Source organism: Peromyscus maniculatus, chromosome 11, assembly GCF_049852395.1.
Source record: "Peromyscus maniculatus bairdii isolate BWxNUB_F1_BW_parent chromosome 11, HU_Pman_BW_mat_3.1, whole genome shotgun sequence".
NCBI classification, from domain to species: Eukaryota; Metazoa; Chordata; class Mammalia; order Rodentia; family Cricetidae; genus Peromyscus; species Peromyscus maniculatus.
In genome coordinates this window covers 48,812,704-48,833,730 of record NC_134862.1, presented here as the reverse complement: position 1 = coordinate 48,833,730, position 21,027 = coordinate 48,812,704, and the positions used below count along the sequence as shown (strand labels likewise).

At 37.3% G+C, this 21,027-nt stretch overlaps 1 protein-coding gene across 4 annotated transcripts in view; it reads right to left on the bottom strand.

Moving 5' to 3' along the window:
* Dennd1b (DENN domain containing 1B) overlaps nucleotides 1-21,027 on the bottom strand; it is a 218,205-nt gene that overhangs the window by 92,122 nt on the left and 105,056 nt on the right. For all 4 annotated transcript variants that reach the window (XM_076547525.1, XM_076547526.1, XM_076547527.1 and 1 more), the window contains 3 exons: nucleotides 12,235-12,335; nucleotides 6,426-6,471; nucleotides 1,071-1,172 (listed from right to left, as the gene is read on the bottom strand). In XM_076547525.1, the coding sequence (XP_076403640.1) occupies nucleotides 1,071-1,172; nucleotides 6,426-6,471; nucleotides 12,235-12,335 (249 nt within the window). The remainder of the gene's footprint in view (nucleotides 1-1,070; nucleotides 1,173-6,425; nucleotides 6,472-12,234; nucleotides 12,336-21,027) is intronic.

Genomic DNA, 21,027 nt, shown 5'->3' with positions numbered 1-21,027 from the left:
TCTCAAATTTTAATAATGTTGAGAAGAATGGATACTTTGAGGGTGCTTTTTAAAAGAAGGGAGCTATTTTAAAGTTATAACTATGTTATAAAGACATTTAAATAGCCATTAAATATGTACAGAAATAGCACTAGTTTATAATTTTGCCCTATATTAAAGAACACAAAAGCCCCAAATTGCAAATTTACATAGATTATTTAATATTAAATACATAATACATGCCACTAAGAGCTGCGCCCACGCGTGCGCGCACACACACACACACACACACACACACACACACACACACACACACCCTCCACAAGATCAAAGACCCGAAGAGGACTGGCACTTAATTTATCAGCTTTACAGACAAAAGACAGTTTTTGTCATTTCAAAAGGATCAGATGTCTTTTATGACAAACTGGGTTTGCAGTTTAATTTACAAATAGAATTCTAAGTAAGCATTCTTTGCTCTGCCAAAACAGATGACAAACTGTAGGTTTTCATTCTTGTGGCCCTCAGCAGGACAGGAAAGATTAAAATAAAACTGAAATAATTTAGAGAAAACAAATAAATGTTTCAGAAAGTTGGGAGAGATCAAAGCCAGAATTTTCTGACCCCAACTGTACAAGCATTTCTTATTATATTGACCAGTGCCATCAGATCATTAATTAAAAGGAAAAGCGCTGGCAGGTGGCAGGGAAGCAAAAGCCGATAATTGGCCCCTTCTTCTTCTTGCCTTCAAAAACTCTCTCATTCTTTTGCAAGACATGCCACCAGGCAGACAGAATGCCTACTTTGTAATACAATGATTAAGACGAGATGAAGGGACTCGATGTTTAAAGAAACTCTGCGTAATGAATGCATCTAGCTTTTTAATTATGATCCCATTTTTACAATAAGGAATATGGTATTCCATTTAAAATCTCAACTGCCAAAAGGTAAAGTATTAAAAATAGAATCTACATCAATTCTTCTTAAAACCCTTGCATATACTGACTTTAAAGGTTCAGATACAAAGTGGAAAACAGGCGCTTGAGAGTCCAGCAACACACATTCTTGTTCCCCACAGATATCCCTTGACTTACCACATCACTGGGGAGGTTGCTCAAGTCATTAAATGGTGATTCTAACGTGTTTGTGTCCACATTTAACACAACCACATCTTCCAATGATTTATTTTTCACTCTCTGTTTAAAAAACACAATTATGAAAAAAAAATCTTATTATATTTTTCTTACAAGTTTATGATGAGTTTGGAAACAAAAAAGCTATCTTAGTGCATTAAGCTTGGGAAAATTAAAGAGGGAAATTCAATATTATTAAACAATGTAAACAACTTTACTTTCTGAAAAAGGAAAGGTGACTATAATTGATTTTAAAAGATTTGATTAAAATACTTAAAACAGAAAATATCCTCATCTAATGTCACATTAAAATAACTGCCAACAATTTAGCACAATACTGGGCAGAGGTCCATCAAGATATAAAAAACAGTAGCCTTTATCATCTGAATGTCAACTTTATGATACAGGGATTTGTTTCCCATTTCAAACCCACTGTAGCATAAATACACTGGAGAGAGTATGGAAACGACTAACAATGACTGCAGTCCTAAACTACATTTCAAGTGAGTATGTTCCTGTGTGGCCACGCCAGTGTGCAGCCATGAGTAGGACTGAAAGGGAAAGGAGAAGACAATGGAGAGACTTGCCAATTATGTCCTCACATGAATTTTTATGTAAGGAGTAAAACTTATAATCTCAGCACTAGGGAGGCAGAGGCAGGCAGAGCTCTGGGTTCAAGGCTAGCCTGGTCTAGATAATGAGTTCCAAGACAGGCAGGGATACACAGAGAAAACCTGTCATGAAAAAAATAAAATAAAATTTAACAGTTCATCAGAATGACTTATCTGTCCATGTTGTGAAAATTTAGTGAAATGGTATCTCAATGGGTTTACAAATAATAGTAAGTTATAAAAACCTTATCAAAGTTATGTCTAAAAGGGTATAGTTTTATTTTCTGTTTCACACATCTACTTAAATTACTGAATTCTATGTGGAAACATGCCTCAGGTGTAAGTGACGTACTCCAGTAATGAAATGCAGCCACAAAATCCAGACTTCCACATTCATACAGGCCAATGGGCGAAAGGCAATAATTTCAGTACAGCACTTTTAGTTAGGGGCATCGTTATAATTCTTTTTTCTCAGCCGAGGGAGGTTTCTCTATGTAGCCCTGGCTGTCCTGGAACACTATGTAGGCCAAACCAATCTTGAACTCACAGAGATCCTCCTGCCTCTTCCTCCCAAATGCTGTAATTAAAAGCAAGCTCCACTGGCTAAATACTTGAATTTTAAAGTAGTTTAACCAATTATTTTGTTACAAGTTGATTCTGATTAAAGTGACTGATCCATTTTGGATTTCAACTCTTGAGTATTTAGTTAAATGTTAAATTTCCTACAGAAATGACAAGTGGGAATGAGGAATCTCTATGTGTTTAGAAATCCACAATCTAGGCTATATATTCTCAGGGGACACTGGTTCTAAAATCTGTCTTGTAAAAGACATTACAATTACTAAAAACTCAGAATTAAAAGATGGCTACCTCTAAGTTATCAAGAAATAATTTCTGGTGATGTAACTGACATTCTATAGAAATATTAGAAACACACTGATTTCCTTTCCTTTTCATGTGTACACATGTTTAAAAGGTTTAGATGCATAACTATATCATTATGTATATTAACTATAATTTTAATAACAAATTATAAGTGAAATATATAATGCCATTTGTTTAGGAAAAGAATGTCATAATATGATGACCATTTCACTTTCTGTGGTGTTCTCATACCAGAGAAACTGATATAATCCAGAAGACTAAATCTATTTTTTTCCAATGGGAATTGAGTTTGTTCAAACATTTAAAGATAAGGACTATGTGCTAGCAAAATGTTTATGATAACATTAGTACGGTCTGATTAATGGTAGTAATGTGATTTGTAGACTTTTTCAATTGCTTTTCTTTTTAAGGCAAATAATAACTGAATATTAAATTTTGTTCAATGGCCTACTCACTAAAAGTAAAAAAATAAAAATCTGTTCATTACTAATAAATAAATTGAAACCCTAATGTTAGAATAAATATATGTAAGCAAAGGGGGGGTAGGTTACAATTTAATTATATGAAAATACTGAAACTAGTACTATTTTTCTCTCCAAATCAAGTGTTAGCTGTGTCTACTCTACCTAGGCATGTGAGTCAGCAATGGAACCTCTTCCTCGGTCTCATATTGTTATAGCTCATATGTTCATGGGGTGCAATTTAAAAGAAAACATGAAAATAAAAATGTTTTTCCAGAAAAGTGAGAAGATAATGCTGGACACGTGATGCTGAGTGTGCGAGTCTCTCCCAGGCCTGTGGAATTAACCCTTGTGCACACTGGGGCTATGTACATTATACACACTAATGTACTGGAATGGCACAGGGCAGCAGCACAGGACCTTAGCACAGGGGACGGACATTCTTCAACACACAGTCCTGGACAGATGACAACAAACAAGGCCACCCTCGGGTCTGCGGCTTCCAAGTTACTCAAGTGCTTAGTCCGCACTTAACTTCACTAGAAGTCTGCTTTTCAGGGAAAATAAAATCTGTTTCCCTTACTTTAGAAATAAACTTCTACTTTGAAAAGATACTTTTTCACCATTCTTTAGTCACAATTATGTAAAACCACGTGGAAAGGTTCAAAGAACATTAATTTCATGCTTTAGAACTTGGAGGTTTTTACACAATTAATAATATTAGCTGAGGGGGGCTGGAGAGATGGCTCAGAGGTTAAGAGCACAGACTGTTCTTCCAGAGGTCCTGAGTTCAATTCCCAGCAACCACATGGTGGCTCACAACCATCTGTAATGAGATCTGGTGCCCTCTTCTGGCCTGCAGGGACACATGCAGGTAGAACATTGTATGCATAATAAATAAATAAATCTTAAAAAAAAAAAATCATTTAAAAAAAAAAATAAAAATAATATTAGCTGAGACTATTATGAACAAAAAGACGACAGTACTTTTTCATTTTCCTCCAAAATTAGCTGCAATTGCTAAAAGTTACAGTGCTGTCTCTCATACTAACTGCATGAATACCTAAATTCCATTTAAGACATACATATTATAAAATAAAAGCAAAAAGATAAAAATTTAATTGAAAACTCTTTGATAGTGACACACTGAAGAATGAGCTATCATCTTACTATAGTTTAAGGAAGTATCAAGTGATATGCACACTATTTAAAGGACATCAAATGCACCTCTCCCTCCCTGTCAACATGCTGAGGGCAGGCTAATAAACAAGATAAGCACAGCACTGAAGGCGTGGAAACTTCCCACAATCCAATTACCACTCCAAATGTCCCACTTCATAGAAGGAACCGACTCAAAGTTACAATGGTCTTTTTCTTCAAAATACTATTTTCCAAAAAGGAAAAAATCCATTTCAGGAAAAGACAGAGGGAAAAAATAATTTAATTATAAATTTTCAAAGAATTTTTTTTCATTTAAAGTTCCTTTGTAAGCGGCCAATAAGAATGTGATAAATTAAATGAAATAGCTAGTGTGCTTCCTCATCCATCCTAATTTGGAAAAGTCTAATTTATTTGTCTTAAAGAGTGCTGTAGAGCCATTCCACACACCCAAAATTAACAGGAGACCACGAGGCACTCCCTCCAACTTTAAATTATTTTCATCTATATAAGTAAACACATTATAAAATTCTGGGTGCTACTTTTAGTATACATTTAGTGTGGAAATGATGAAAATCAAACTTGGTTACTTTTAAGACAAAAAAATGCAAGCAACTAATTTCATAAAAGTCAAACTAGTGAAATTCAGGTTATATCCTACCTGATGACATATGTACATATCTATCTGCTCATGCCTTATTTCATACACTGCATTCTTGGCTTATAATAGTTCCTTAAAATTAATAAAATATAAGGAGTCACAAATTTATCCCACTCAAGACTTCAATATTAAAAATGTGTTAAACCTAATAAAATGCATTAAAATCTATACTTCAGTAATAGTGGAACAAAAGAATTATTGCCCTAGCATTTTCCAAAAAGAAAAAATAAAAAAAGCCCCAAACTTGAGACTAAGTAGAATTCTCTAATCAAAGCTTTCTCGTGGATAGGGCTCTATCTTAGTAAGAATCTTCTCTGACCAAAGAAAAGACTAGTGTTGGCAACTAGCAGGAAAACCACACCCAGTACATCAGTGTGTCCATTAGCAACGGTGTTACATTATTCATGTTACTCTGTGCAATCAGCAAAGACAATGTGTTTCAATGAAACTGACATCAGCAAGCATGATGCCACTCAGATGACGCAAATCTTGTGTTTTAGCCTTTTGGTAATTTATATGCCCTTTTCTTTCTCTCTCTCTCTTTCTCTCTCTCTCTCTTTCTTTCCTTTTCTTGCTTTTTTTTTTTTTTTTTTTTTTTTTTTTTTAGTTTTGGTTTTGGTTTTTTCTTTTTTGAGACAGGGTTTCTCTGTGTAGCCGTGGCTCTTCTGGAACTTGCTTTGTAGACCAGGCTGGCCTCCAACTCATGACTATTGACCTGCCTCTGCCTTCTGAATGTTGGGATTAAAGTTGTGTGCCACCACACACACATGCCAATCTTACAAGAAGGGCTTTCTGGAAATTTCATTGACTGTAAACCCAAGTATTTAAAGTTTAATGAGTTTCAGGATAGGGATAAAGTAAGCAACAAAAATCATTTTGAAATGAGATAACAATAGAAAGAGAAAAAAAATACTAAATTCATCTCTGACAGGAGGACGGAAACTCTGAACTTGGAAACGTATATGCCTGGTCTTCTCTTTAGTTCTGCCTGGCACAGAAGCCCCTGTGCACAACAGGCTGACCTGCACTGTGGGAATCCTTTCTCAGCCCCTTAAGGACTAGCACCACAGGAATGAGCCACCACATACTGGTTAATAAGTTTATCATTAGTATGCTAAACTCACACTTTGATAATCAACTGATAAACTGGAAATAATGAAGTTGTGTAAAGGAAAACTTTGACTTGGTGAATCATAAGAACATAAAATTTAATTTCAAAATATTGTACTAAATATGAGATACAGAAAACCTTGAGTTGCAAGAAATCAGTGGTTCATCAAGGAACAACGATTTTATTATTTGAAACTGACCACATGACTTCAAACACAACCATTTCCATAGGTTTCATGCCATCACTGGACAAACCAGTATATTGCATAAACTGAAGTGATTTCAGTGACACTGTCTTAAAACGACCCTTAAGTATATCCATGTCAATCTAGTACATCTTAGTATTAGTCAAATAAGCTTCAAATAAAACTTTTATCTATTATTTCTAATTAATTAGTTTCATAACTATCTTACTGAGAAAGATACTCACCTCTATGAGACTGGAGTGTATTCCAATCAGGTATGGCATTGGGGCACTAAATTAAAAATATATATGTATGTATAGATTCATATTGTTCATTAAAACTGAAACAACATAAAAGCAATTCAAATGCTTAAAAACTAACTTCAAGTGCTCAGTTCCACCCATGTTACAGATACTGAAAATTACTCAATGTATAAAAGTTACATTTCATCTTATAGGCCACTACTATTTAAAGTTTGTTTACATAAAAATCTCTAAGTCATTTATTATTAAATCAAAAGCTCTATGCCTAAATAACATGTTTTACTTATAAAGACTATCAAGGTGTAGGTCACATTGGATCTTTTCTATATACTTGATAGCAAATATAGTTTAAATACTCTTCAAATGTATCCACATTTCTTTTATACATATTCTTGTTCAGTTTGATTACTTCTGTTATTGTAATGGATCATCGCTGTTTCATAACTGATATGTCACTCAATATCTACTATGTCAGTCTACCACTAAGGCACCACATATTTATCTCATCCTGTTTTCACTGTTCTAGAACCAGTGACATCAGCATAGTAAGTCCCCTCTGTGCTCCTGCACTCCTACACTTTCAGATTCATTTTACTTTTATCCTTAGTAGTGTAATAATATTTTTTTCCGAGACAGGGTCTCTCTATGTAGTCCTGGCTGTCCTCAAACTCACAGAGATCTGTCTGCTTCTGCCTCCTGAGTGCTGGGGTTAAAGGTGTGCATGACCACTGTCTGGCTACTAATATGAGAATCTTAATAAAAAAAATTTCATGTCTAAGAATGGTTTTGAATTAATTATTTCAGGCTATGATTTTGGGAGCATACCAGATCCAGGCCCTTGGGTAGAAACTTAAACAAGGTGATAAACAATGTAGATGGGATATATTTCCTCCTGGATCTTGTACTCCAGCAGAAAATAAAGATACTAAATCATTTTAGTATATGACATATGAATCAGGAAAATGTTAGAAATAATTGTTAGGAAATACAAGAAGAAAAGTAGTCACCTTGAAATTTTGAAACTAAATTATCAACAAAAAATAAAGACAGACAGACATCTATGAAAATGATAAATAAATGAGAACACGTAGCTATTTTTTAAAATACGCATTTTGGGGAATCCTTCTATAGACATCTCTGACCTTTAACACCAACCTTTCCTGCTCATGCAAATCTTGCTGCTCAAAGGCTTATATAATGTTCTCAACAGCACTGTCATTATACAGAACTGCTCAGGCTCTGTGATGTGCACGCCACTGCAGAGTAGGAGTGATAGCTGACTCTAACAGATACCCCAGCCGGTCCAGATGTCTCAAATCATCTTAGAAAGGTCCAAGTTTAGTCAGTTAAGGCTGACTAAAAATAACTTTTATATCTAGAATCCCAGAAACTATAAATTAGGTTCTTTCTCATTACTATGTACATGCAGTACATGCAGTATTTCATTATGACTGTATTAATTCTCCTTCACAGTTGTCTTAGCTTATTGTAGCCTTGTTCCTTCACAGTCTTTTAAAAAGTCTACACAACTGACCATCTGGATAGAGTTGGTGTGGTATTCTGTAAACTTCACTTGACTATTCCATGCCTTGATCTCCTTAGGAACTAACAGATTCTCTACCTTTAAAGGAAACAAACAAATGTGGACTGTCGCCCTTTTGCTGGCAGAAGGGAAAGCTGGCTGTTGCCCTAGTTCAAGCTCTTGTGCCTGGGTTCCCTCTACAACTCCCCAGGAGACATAAAATGCAGATCACTATCCAGGGCTCCAGGCGCAGCTTTGGACAACTGTCAAAAACAAGCTGGCCAACTCCCAGTGTCTTTCATATGCCACACCCACCAAACATGAAAGGTATAGCACAGCAATCTCAAAATCACTATGGGAACCTCTAGATCCCCTGAGGTTTAGAATATTTTAGCAGTGATGTTGACAATACAAAAAGTTCATAGTATCTTAAACTCCAAAGAATATTTTAGTAAGAGTCCTAATCAAAATACTCAAGCCTTGTAAACCTAAGAAGTATATCCATCTTCCAAACAAGGCTAGCATTTCAAAAAGCAAAAGTCTAAGCTAACCAATAATCCTAGGAAATACATCCAAAAAAATCCTTTGAAATGTTTCTGAAAGCTACTTGCTTTCTGAGATACAAATAATATGCTCATATAAATTAAGTTAGAATTAAAATTATATTGTAGCAGGCTTCTATGACAAATTTAACAATTACCAACTCAAAACTCTTCAATGTGATCACAGAAAAATGCTGTATAGTTTATTTTTTCTCACTAATTTGTAGCAAATTCATAAACTTACCGATGTTTGAATTAAAAACACCAGAGTATAATTTTCTAAAATCATTATGATATTTGACAGAATACAGTGTTTATAGAGTCAAAAGAGTGGGTGTTTCTTTCCCAGTGGACTGTCATATACTACTGTGACAACAGACAGCTCTCCTGGAAAGTCACTCTGAATCCCAGCTGGACCGCCCATCCTACTTTGATGAGGGTGTTGGTACATCAGGAAGAAATCAATGGTGATGCGGATGCTCCATTATCCACACATAAGGCTGTCTTTAAGCTCTACTGTCTGTGATATTATTTAGAAAAGACAGTACAGACGGCTCTAAACTATTTCTTCTTTGTGGTGGCATCTTTATGCAGAATCACTTTTTTTTCTCCTTCCAAAGCTACTTAAAAAGAAGCTTCCCTGCCACATACTATTGCAGCCATCAGGGTAGTCTGAAAGAATGTAATTTTTTACTTAATTTTTTTCTTAGAATCTAAATCGTATAGTTGCAAAGAAATCATCTAGAAAATCCAACTATATGACTTACTTAAGCACTGCTTGAGCAGATAATAATCTATGATAATCTTGGTGGTCTTATAGCCACACTTCCTTAAATGTACGTATGAATTCAGACAGTTTTGAAGTGTCTGACAATAGATGTGCCATACTGGAGTACTGTTACTTTGCTTGACTGAGAGGAAAACACAGATGACATCACTTCCTCCTAGCAGCTTTCCTGAACTTAGCAAGAATGTGCTGTCCACATATTGCTTAAGTTGCCACCCATGTGTCCTTGAGTGACTTTGCTATAGCAATTACAGTGATACAGGATTGTTCTATACTTGTAGGTGTGCATGGAGGTGTGCAGAGAGCTATGTATATGTGTTTATTTCTTCCAGTAAATAAACAAGTAAAAAAGCTTATTTATTGCATTACATGTTCACAGCTTGCCAAATATGCAGTCACTAAATGATGGAGGGCTGAGCGGGTTGGTTAATGTATGGATGGATGGGTGGATGGACCAACCAACAATGTAATAAGAGTGTCAAAGGACCAAGATGTGATATTCATCTATGGTCACAAGAGGGCATTATGGTTCTCCAAAGTCTATGGCACATCACCAACACCAGGTGCAAACACAGAAATGTTTTATGGATCCAGGGCTATTTCAGGATTTGCAACATCCCAATCATTCTGAAAAGTAAACCAACATACATGTAATCCTCAAAAAATGTGGCCCATTTGGAACTTGATGTAAATTTTTTTCAATGATTTTGAGACTGAGGGGATAATTTACATTTTTCTTCCTATCAGTATGGTCCTAATATTAAGGATATAAATGGAGGAGAATCATTTTCCCTAGGAAACTGCTTAATCTATCACACTTTCTGATAATAGAAGGAAACATAGATGGATAGATAGATCCTTTAACAAAAGCTGAGCCCATCATATGACTTTAAGGCTCAGAAAGTTTTCAAATAACTCCTTGTTTGGACACTACTGCTCACTCTGAACCAGGGAATACCTGCATGGAGGCTGCTGGAACTTGTCCGAAGGACTACTTCCGGCATTAGAAGAAGTAAGCAGTGAGAAAGACCAGGGGGAGGAGGGGGAGCTTCTCTAGAGTGGAGGCAGCAGTGAAGAGTGGACAGCAGGGACAGAACCAGGAAACCAGCTCTGGAAAGAATCTGTGTATCACTGACACTTTAAAATGCAATACTAATCCTATAATTAGTTCTCAAAATGACTACGATTGTATATGACTTTTAGAAAAGAGAACTTTAAAATAAATGTCTAGTTACAGATGCTGTACACACAAAAAAAAAAATCTACTGCCTGCGCCAACATAAGCAAACTGCATTCTCTGCCTTTAAGGAAGAAAACTATTTTAATTGTGTTGGTCAAAAGGAAAACTCTAAGATGAATAACAAAAAAAAAAAATAAAATAAAATAAATAAAACTTACTTACTTACTGATCTGGCTTTATACTTAGATTTGTACATGTTACACTTCACAATATAATTAAATTACATCCTGTAGTCTACAAAACTGTTTTTCCTTTCAATGCTCTCCAAGGACAGCACAGCAGTGGTGAGTCCCTGACTACCTACTTCACTGATGAGCAATACTGTTACGCCACTATGGAAGCGCACAAGGCAGCAGTGTAATTAATCTGGACACTGTTCTGAAGGAGGCTAGCCACCCACCATCCTTCTGAAGAAACATCGTGTGTTTAAATAAACACAATCCTTAAAAAACTTTAACGTCTTTCATGAAAATTTTAAGTAAATATATTAATTCCAAAAGACTTTGATTTTTACTAATACTAGCTTTGATATAAGAAAATTATCAATGCCAAATGATTTCTGTGTGTTTTTCTCCCTCTCCTTCTCCCCTTCTCCCCCTCCCTCCCTCCCTCCCTCCCTCCCTCCCTCCCTCCCTCCCTCCCTTCCTCTTTCTGTCTCTGTCTCTCTGTCTCTTTCTCTGTGTTTCTCTGTCTCTCTCTGTGTCTGTCTTTGTCTGTCTGTCTGTCTCTCTCTGTGTGTGTGTGTGTGTGTGTGTGCGTGTGTGTGTGTGTGTGTGTGTGTGTGTGTGTGTGTGTGTGTGTGAATCATACATGTATACAAAGGCATGATTCAAAGAAGGAAATCTCAACAAATTTTTTTTTAAATTCACTATGCCTGCAGGTGGTTATACAGTGAGAAAAATTCTTTACCCTGAGTATCAAAACTCCTGTATCGGAATCTAGTTCATGAGTGTCTTCCCTATACACAATCAAGGCCTCTGCCCTAAAGTCTCCCCCTGGTCTAGCCTTCCTATATACCAGCCTTGCTATATTCCAGTCAGAGGGAACAAGGAGGCCATTGGCCATTGTTCCAGTTTCTAGTGGCCTTATTGAACTCAGATTACTGAGCTCACTGGGAGTTGTTTCTAAAGCCAGACAGTTCTCACAATTGCTCTCACACTTTCCACTGTTTTTCATGGTTGCTTTAGGCTGACACTTTGCCTCATACCAGACTCTCAAAAATTCTTGTACTAGAAGCAGTGGCTTTGACAATACTGTTTTCAGGGTGCTATTGAGGGGGAGGTGAAGAAAAAGGGTGTCCCAGGCAAAGGTAGGAAAGCTTGTCCTCAATAAAGCCAAGGGGACTATGGGTAGATTTGACAGATAAATTCTGATACCTGGGGTACTGTTCTCTGATACCAGAACCCTTGTGTAACCTTTGAGCCATTAATGAAATTATATTTCTTACTTACACGTCTTTTTTTCTAAATGACCACAGAAGAAATTTGCAAAATTTAAAGAACTACATTTTGCCAAATCTAAATTTTTGTTATCTTTGGAATGAGCTGTTCTGATTGATACATATAAAAATAGGTTTCTACTTACAAATCATCTGAAAGTCAAGTTTCTGTGGTTCCTTTCATCTGTACATGACTAGACTAGAAAGACCTGTTTCTAATGGTGACGTCCAGGTGCAAGGACTCCGGCAAAGGCCAGCTTACCAGCAGTAGTCCAGCAGGTGTGGAGGAAGCACAGGGATGTATATGTGCTGCCAGTACATCGGGTAGAGCAGAGCAGCGGATCCATGGAGACAGGCGGTTAACTAAAATGCACAGAAGGGTAACAATAATGAGGAGCTGCTGACCCTCTAAAGAAAAAGGCATGTTCAAGGTATCAAAGATGAGTGATCATCATAGAACAATTTACACAGTGACATAGCTCACACTGTTTTTACCAATTCTACATGTAAAATCCTGTGTCTCAGAGGTCCCTCTGAAAAACACACAAACAGCAAAAGGAGTTTCTTGGGAATCATATGCAGATTTTTATATTCAACTTGAAAATATAGCTAAGGTTAAATTTGGACCATAAATAAAAGTTGAACTGAAAAAAATTAGTGAGTCTTTTAGAAAATACTGTAGGAAATGACAATATGCACAACACGGTTTGCGCATCACTCAGATTAATACAGCACGATTAAATATGGAAAGAAGAGAGGCTGAAAGCTCCTGAGGGATATCATTAGGGCAAATTGCCAAAGAATGAAACATGAGCCAGTCAGGAGAGTCTGGAAGCTGCAATAATACCAAGGGACTTGAATGTTCGACAGTTGGAGCTTCAGTAATGTGGGAACTGTGGGCTGTGGTACCAAGAGACTCTGTTCACTGACACAGAGAATGTCACTATTGACCAGCGAGCTGCCCAAGCTTGACAGCTGTACTACAGGAAGCCAAGTATATCATAATTTCATATCTAAACTGCTCATTCCAGATTAACATTTTGTTTCCGAGCTTTAGATCACAGCGGCTGCAATTACACTGTTGCTACTTTAGAGGTAATTGCCATTTTAATTGTTGTGTTTGGGCAAGCAGTTAATTAAAATTTTTTAATGCTTAACAAAGGGACACCACTTTTTTCTACCTCCTAACTAATCCTCATTCATATTTCTTTCTGTGTGGCTTCTATTTTAAAAATTCCTATAGTTATAAAGGTTATTTTTACTGGAAAAAGTAATAATTAAACCAGTGTTCTTTTTCACTGTTTTAAAGTTTTACTATAGTCTCCATTTCAAGGTTCTCAACTAAGTCATTTTATTTAACTTGAAAGAATTTTTAAAAAACTGTATGAAAATGAACTATAGACTTTCCATAAGGAAATAGCTCCATCTTTTAAAAAAGAAATTAAAATATAAACACAATAACTACATCTAAAACTATACATGTACACAAAGTATTCAGTCTCAGGAAGAGCACCATTGTTCTTCCTGCACTGTAAAATAGCTGCATTCAATTTAAAAAAATCAATCAAGAGTTAAGATAATATGATCTAAAATAAAAACACTAAAATTTTCAGTCACCTTTTTCACATATTTCATGTATAGTCCAATCCGATTTTTATCAAGGTTAGGTGACAGACAATGCAGTCGGACTCAAACTGACTATCTGATACGGACACTGGAGCAGTCCAGTGCCGTGCATACAAGCTTTGTTAGTTTATCACAGCATTCTTTCAATAAATGTATTTTTAATTCCTTAATTACAGAAAACATCATGCCGCTAGGAGGCTTCAAATCGGTGCATTTAACAAGTACAGACCATGGATCAGAGGGGGTCACAAAGCGGGCTGCAGAGCCTGAAGATGACGCTGAGCCACACACTCCATCCAGCTCTCCAAAGGTTTTCAGACACTGTTGGGAATTATGCACTTCAAGGTTTTCTAGGCTAAGAAAATTTATGTCCCTCTGAAAGGCATAGTCATGCACTTTCTCCATGTGAGAACAAGTGACTTTTTTTTAACATCTCATTTAAAACTTTAGAAAGGGAAGCATTTCTTTTGTATTGAGAAAAGAAATGTGAAGCAAAAGGAAAAGTTCCTCTCAAAATGAGCAGCTGCTAGGAGGGCAAGATCTCACTGAGTTCATGCAGTGCAAAGCAGCCCCCAGATGCCCTATAGCTACCCCTACTCACAAGCTGGTCATCCCTAAACACGTTATTCAACATTCACCAACAAGCAATGGCATTCTGCGGCAGGAGATGGACTGGCTTCTGAGAAGATGAGTCACAAATCCCTGCACTGTCCAGTGTTTGGCGAGTGACACCCTTGCTAATCAAGCCTACCAGAGGAGAATTAAGTCATATAACCCTTGGAAAGTTTCCAGATAATCGGACAGGAAAAGGAAAAGGAAACAATATAGGACAGTATCTTTTTAACTATTGCCTGCCTTAAGAAACCACATGGTATCACCTGAATGAATATAGCTATTGTGGGGCTTATTCATTCATTATACATCAAGTTCAGACTAGGTTGGTTCTCTAAGGAATTAGACTTTCCTAGTGATCACAATTTTGATTGGAAATTGATCTTATATTTATGAAGAAAGAAAACTAAATATGATCCAAAATTCACTATTCACCCAACAGTACCCAATAGCAATGAAATTTACAAGACCAAGCAATTATTATAGCATGAAGTTGAAGAAAAGACAGCAAAGTTACAAGTAAAGAAAATCAATTATTAACAAATAGCTGTAACTAAGAAACTAAACACACACAAGCAGGTTGTATGAAATCTAACACCAGTTTACCAGTCACAGTCAGAGCTCTGAGACTAACAAGCTGCATGGTCTGTGACACCTGCTCACATCACCTGGTCTCAGGTTCCTGATCTTTAAGAAGTTTACAGTAGAGTGTATGTACGTACTGTCTGTACAGGTCAAACATCCTTTATTCTTAAATGACATTAGTATTTCATATTCTTAGTAAAAGATAGTTTACTAACCAGTTAGTTCCAACCCAGATAGTTCATAGTCTATATATATAGTCTACCAACAAAAGATACCCAAAGATTAAGTCTAAATGTCTTAAAGCCTGTTAACAACTGTGAAATCAGAAAAATCATAACATTTGCTTACATCAACAACAAAAAAATTAGTACCTTTTTCATGCTATCCCATGTCCCACCAGACAACAAGGACACAATACTGAACACATGGACATCCTGTCCTCATGAACCTTACATATCTTGGGAAAGCAAGTTGGGCATCCTTTTCTAAAATATCCAAACCTCAAAGCCTTCCAAACTCTTTTATTTTTTTAAATACCAACATGACACTAAGTGGAAAACTTCACATTGAACCTCACAAAGCAGGTTTTAGTCAAAATGCATATGCATTAAAAATACTCTTTAAAATTACCTTCAGGCTACATGCCCAAGAATGAATTCTGTTTGGATTCAGATCTCATAGTGAAAATATTTCACAATGTATCTGCAAATATTTCAAGATCAAAATCATCCAAAACACTTCTAGTCCCAAGTATTTCAGACAAAGGATCATCACCTATCAGTTAGAAATGCTATGAAGAAATCTACAGCAGAGTAAGCACAGAACAACAGAGGCTTTTTTTAGACAAAGGATCATAGGAGAACTCTTGATATGATTGAACTAGATCCAAATGAAGCAAGAGAACAGACTACTGCAGAACTGGGGAGAACATTCTCAGCAAATGAGACGCAGTAGTCAAAAACCTTGCCATGGAAACGCACATAGTCTCTCCACAGAGCAATGGGGGGGGGGGTGCTGTTCAGATTAGACAGAACAAGTGAAGACAGCAGGAAATGAGACAAGAGCAGGCAGGAAGTGGGATCAGCAGAAGGTACAGCAAAGACTCTACATTTCAGTCTATATGAGGTCTTTCCACAACATTAAAAAGAGTGGGAATCAAATAAATACAGTACCAAAAATGTTAAAAATGAGACAAGAAAAGAGTGCTAAATGTCACAACAAGCTATCTAGCAGGAACATTGTGTGAATTAAGCAAATGAAAAGGAAAAAGTATATATATTCCAGGACATTTGTTTGAGGTGTGAAATGAGATCACTTTAACAAGACAAATAAGAAGAATCACCTTAGTACTTTATGATTAGTAAATCTCTAAGTTTAATGAAAAACACATCTCAATGGTCTTTCTGTAAGTTACTATTACCCACGATTATCTGCCTGGCTCCTGACAGGGTTAGGATTCCACACTGCTGCTCTACTAGCCAGTAGTTTCTTTAGGCCCACAGTGACGTCTTTAATATTGGAATCAAGTGGTGAGTATAAGGGAATGCTAGCAGAATGGTGCCAGTCCAAGGAGCCTACATGAAGACAGTGTTTATGCTAGCCACCTCCTGGTGCTCTACCCTGTGTGGATATGGACAAGTTTCCAATGACTCATACCTACCATTATAGGACCATAAAACATTAATTAAATACTTAGGCATAAACCTACAAAGTATACAAAAGATCTACAGAAGGAAACTGCAAATCAATTATGAAAGCAAGCCAATAACTAAATAAACCACAGCATTAGCACATGCTTATGAATAGAAGACAGTATTTTCAGAATATGAGCTCTTCCAAAATTTATCTACAGAGTCAATGCAATCAAAATCCCAGAACATTGTTTCCTGTATATCAAAAAGCTAACTAACACCTACATGAAAAAGCAAAATCCAGAATAGCAAGCACATTCTTGAAGGAGAAAAACGAAGTTGGAGGACGGACACTATTTGGTTTCCTAATGTGGGTGTAAAGCTACAGTAATGTAGACATGTTAACACTAGTGAAAGCATAGACACATTTCCAGAACAGAAGAGATGTTCAAGAAACAAACAAATAACCAAAGACATTCAAACTGAGTAATGGAGGTATTTTCAACAAATAGTATTAGAACAAGTAGACATCGCAACACATTAAAAAGTATAAATTGAGGCAAACTTTACATCCTTTACAAAATTTAACTCAAAATAGATCACAAACCTAAATGTAAAAGGAAACGTTATAAATATCAAAAAGATAACATAGGAGAAAAATCAATAGGCCCTTGGGCTTGACTTTTAGACATGACACCAAAGACATGACACATGTCAGAGACCCGAGAAGTTACAAACAAATGTATGTTCTCAGAGTTGAAGATATAGCTTAATGGCAGAGCACTTTATCCATATGTGCAAGGTCTTCAGATTAATCTTTAGCAGCATAAAAAAACAAACATAAACAAAAAGGCTAGAAATGTATCCTGTAAAAGATAGTATCAATGGAACGGAAGGGTTAAAAAAAATAGAGGGGGAGGAGGGATAAAGAGGGGGAGGACTGAGGCGCTGACTAGTAAACAGTAGTGAAAGACACACTGGAGTACAGTGGAGAGCTGTTCTGTCTGTGACCTTGAAGCACTGCCCCTAGAGAGGCAGCAGGTAACTGCTCCACCTGCCTATGACCTTGAAGTCCATGCCCCGGGACGTAGTCTCGTGGTGCCCTAAGACCTGAGATGCAGGTAGGCTCGCTCTCTTTGCTCCCGTGTGGGACTTGGATGCTGGGACAGTCTCAGGCACAGAAGAACAGTGTGGGGCCTTGCCTCACATTTTCAGGACTCTGACAATTACTCTGTTCTATCTTGTAAGATTTGCTTTCCTAACAAATTCTTTTGGCAAACTCCGTGGATTTCTTGCTATACCTGAGAAAGGGCTGTTGTCACACTTAGACAAAGAGCTCTAGACCTCAGCAATAAGAAAACCTAATTTTTTTTATTATTCTTTTTATATGTTTTTTTATTCATTTTACATACCAACCAGATTCCCTTTCTCATCCTTCCTCCCAATCCCTAATTAAACATAGGCTTAAGACCTTCACACACTTCATCAAATAATATACACAGATGGCAAATGAGCACGCTGTCACACATCAGCAGGGAAATACAGTGAATCACTATCTCTACTGATGGCCAAAGACCACAGCACTGGGGATGCAGTAACAGCAGCTTTCAGTCATTTCCGGTGTGAATGCAAATGGAATGGCCACTCCAGAAGACAGTTTGGTGGGTTTGTTTCCATTTCTAAAATCTTTAAATTAAAAAACTACTTTACATTTTGTCCTCCATTCTCCTGGGATGGCATGACAGCCCATTAGAGCTAATATAAGAAAATGTTTTAGAAGAGATAATTTATAACAAGAGACATTCATTATCAGAGGTTTGGAGGCTGAAAAGTCAAGATCCAGGAGCTGGTAGATTCACTGTCTGGTGCTAACTGGGTCCCTGCTCCACAAAGGGCACCTCTGTTGCAACTATACATAAAGAAGTGGGCACCTCCTATAGGGGCACTAACCCCATTCATGAGGGTTCTCATCTCATGATTGAATCAGTTTCTAAAAGTAATACTGTCCCACTGATCAGATCTATGCATGGAATTGGGGGGTCCTATTCAGAACACACAGGACAAACTCTGATACCTCACTCCTGAACATCCATTCTACCCTCTTCCCATCACACACAAGCTCCTGGAAAGTTCTAATCATGTTATCCTTGGCCACTGTGTTAACTTCTCATACATAGCCAAATGACTCTAAATTCTTGTTTTCAACATTTAGATGTTTTTCATCTATCACGAACCTGAAGTGACACTCGTCATCTAGAACACACCGCAGCAAACATGTACATTACTGGAACTGGAGCTATAGTAATAAATGAAACATGAGTCTCTGCCTTCAAGATACTAGTCTTTTCATTTTCTTGTACAATCCATGCTTACTGTCCCATTCATCTCTGCCCAACTCTTGGATTTCTCTAACTGCTACACTACCTATAAATGTCAGTACCCTCAAACACGTTTCCTCCTATACATGATCCTTCTCCAATATGAAATCTGCTGCTTTCTGGTTCCCACTTCAAAGTCTGTTCAATAGCAATTTGGGTTTTGTTAGAGAAGGTCCACTTCCTTTTCTAACACTACAAAGTCCCTTAAATCTTCCCATCTGCCTTCTTGCCTCACAAGCATCGATACTGCAATTAAAGGACCATGGAACACCCATATGGATAAGACAATTATTTAATTTGTTCTTATTTATAAAATAAACAATTGAATGAAAGAATAGCTGTGACAACTAGAAAGGCCTTATAGACTCTTTATTCGGATTCATTTTTCTTTATTTTACTTTAGCAAACATGATTTTATTCTATAACTTGTTTCCCTCAATAGCTTTCTCCTCTCCACATATACATACATATATATACACATACATATACAAGAACATACATCACAGAGCTACATATTAATCACATTGTGGGCGCCATGGGCCCTGGCCCCCGGACTGGGAGTGGCTGCGGCCTTGCTTGCTGACCTTGATCAGATGTCCTCCCTATTCAGATTCCCTGCCGGTATCCACCCTTCTGAATGCTTAAGGGAAGTTCCTTGTTTGTGTACCCTGCATTTTGGGCGTTAACAACTTAGATGCAAGAATGTAGAACATTGGGTCTGGAATGTAGACCATTGGTAGCGAACTTCTGCCCTCCGGGGGTTCCTCCATTTGTGCTGTAAGCCTGTATTTAAGGTTTCTTCCCTCTTTCAATAAACGGCATTCGACATCCAATCATACGAATGACCCGCTGTCTCTTGTCTCTATTTTTTAATCCGCAGCCCTTCGCTCGGATATGGTGAATGGGTATCGGTAATGCGGGCGTTACCGCTACATCACATAACATAGCCTAGACATTCTATAAATTCCTTTCAAGAATTTGACTTCTATAGGCTAAACTACCAGAACCATCTTTGCATTCCACAAGAATCCAGCACGTGTTCTTCTTTGCGGCAGTGACTGCAAACTCCAAACTTCAGAATTCCATTGACCACCAGTACAACAGGAATTAGACTTAACTGGCCAGTGAGTAGATTTGTCACACTGACCTACTTAGGAAAAGCCTTTTTGTTTCTTTCTGGGAGGAAGGGTTATGTAACCTGAAATTTTTCTGTTTAAAAATATATCAAACCCCTACAGAATAAGGAGGCAGAAAGAATGTAAAAGCCAGAGGGGCTGGAGGACACCAAGGAAACAAAGCTTTCTAAACCAATATGAGCAAAGCTCACATGAGCTCACAGAGACTGAGGCAGCAAACACAGGGCCTGCACAGGTCTGCACCAGGTCCTCTGAGCCCACACTACAGCTTCCAGTATAGTGTTTTCATTATAGTCCTGAGTGTGTGAATGAGTGGGTCCCGACTCTTGTGCCTTCTCTTGGGCTCTTTTCCTTTTGTTGGTCTGTCTTGTCCAACTTTCATGTAATAATTTTTGTTTTATATTATATTTCATTTTGTTATATTTAAAATATATATTAAATCATTCACTCCATTATAGTATTAATATGCAAATTGTATTTCTATACATCAAGTATGGTTTAAATGAAGAATTGAGGTCACTGGAGTGAACTTTCAGTGTGCCATTCTCCCTCCTCTGTTTTCCATAATTAGAGGATGTGTGTGAGGTATGCATGTGTGCACACAAATGTGCTGTGCATGAGCACCTACAGGCTAAAGGTGGGCATCAGTTTTCTATTGCTTTGTATCCTAACAAACCAGAAACAAAACCAAACAAACATAGAAAAAACAGGTTCTCTCCTGTTTTTAGCTCACCATTTCCGGTGGCATGGCTAACCTGAAAGTCACTCAGATCGGCCAGTCTCCTCCTATTCAGTGATGGGGAGACAGGTATGTGCCAACACAGTCCCGTTTTTACACAGGCACTGGGAATCTGAAGTCAGATATTCCTGACTGTGCAACTGGCACTCCTGGCCAGTGAGCCATCTCCCCGGCTCTGAGGAGGGCTCTGACGAAAACGACAGGCTTTGTTCCATTGACACCGCTACAGACCCACAGACTGTTCATTTTTAACAGCTTCATACACAGTGACGGACGGATAATAATTCTAACCTTGTCGTCGAGATGGCTCAGCAGGTGCTGGCTACCAAGCCGAAAAACCTGCGTGGA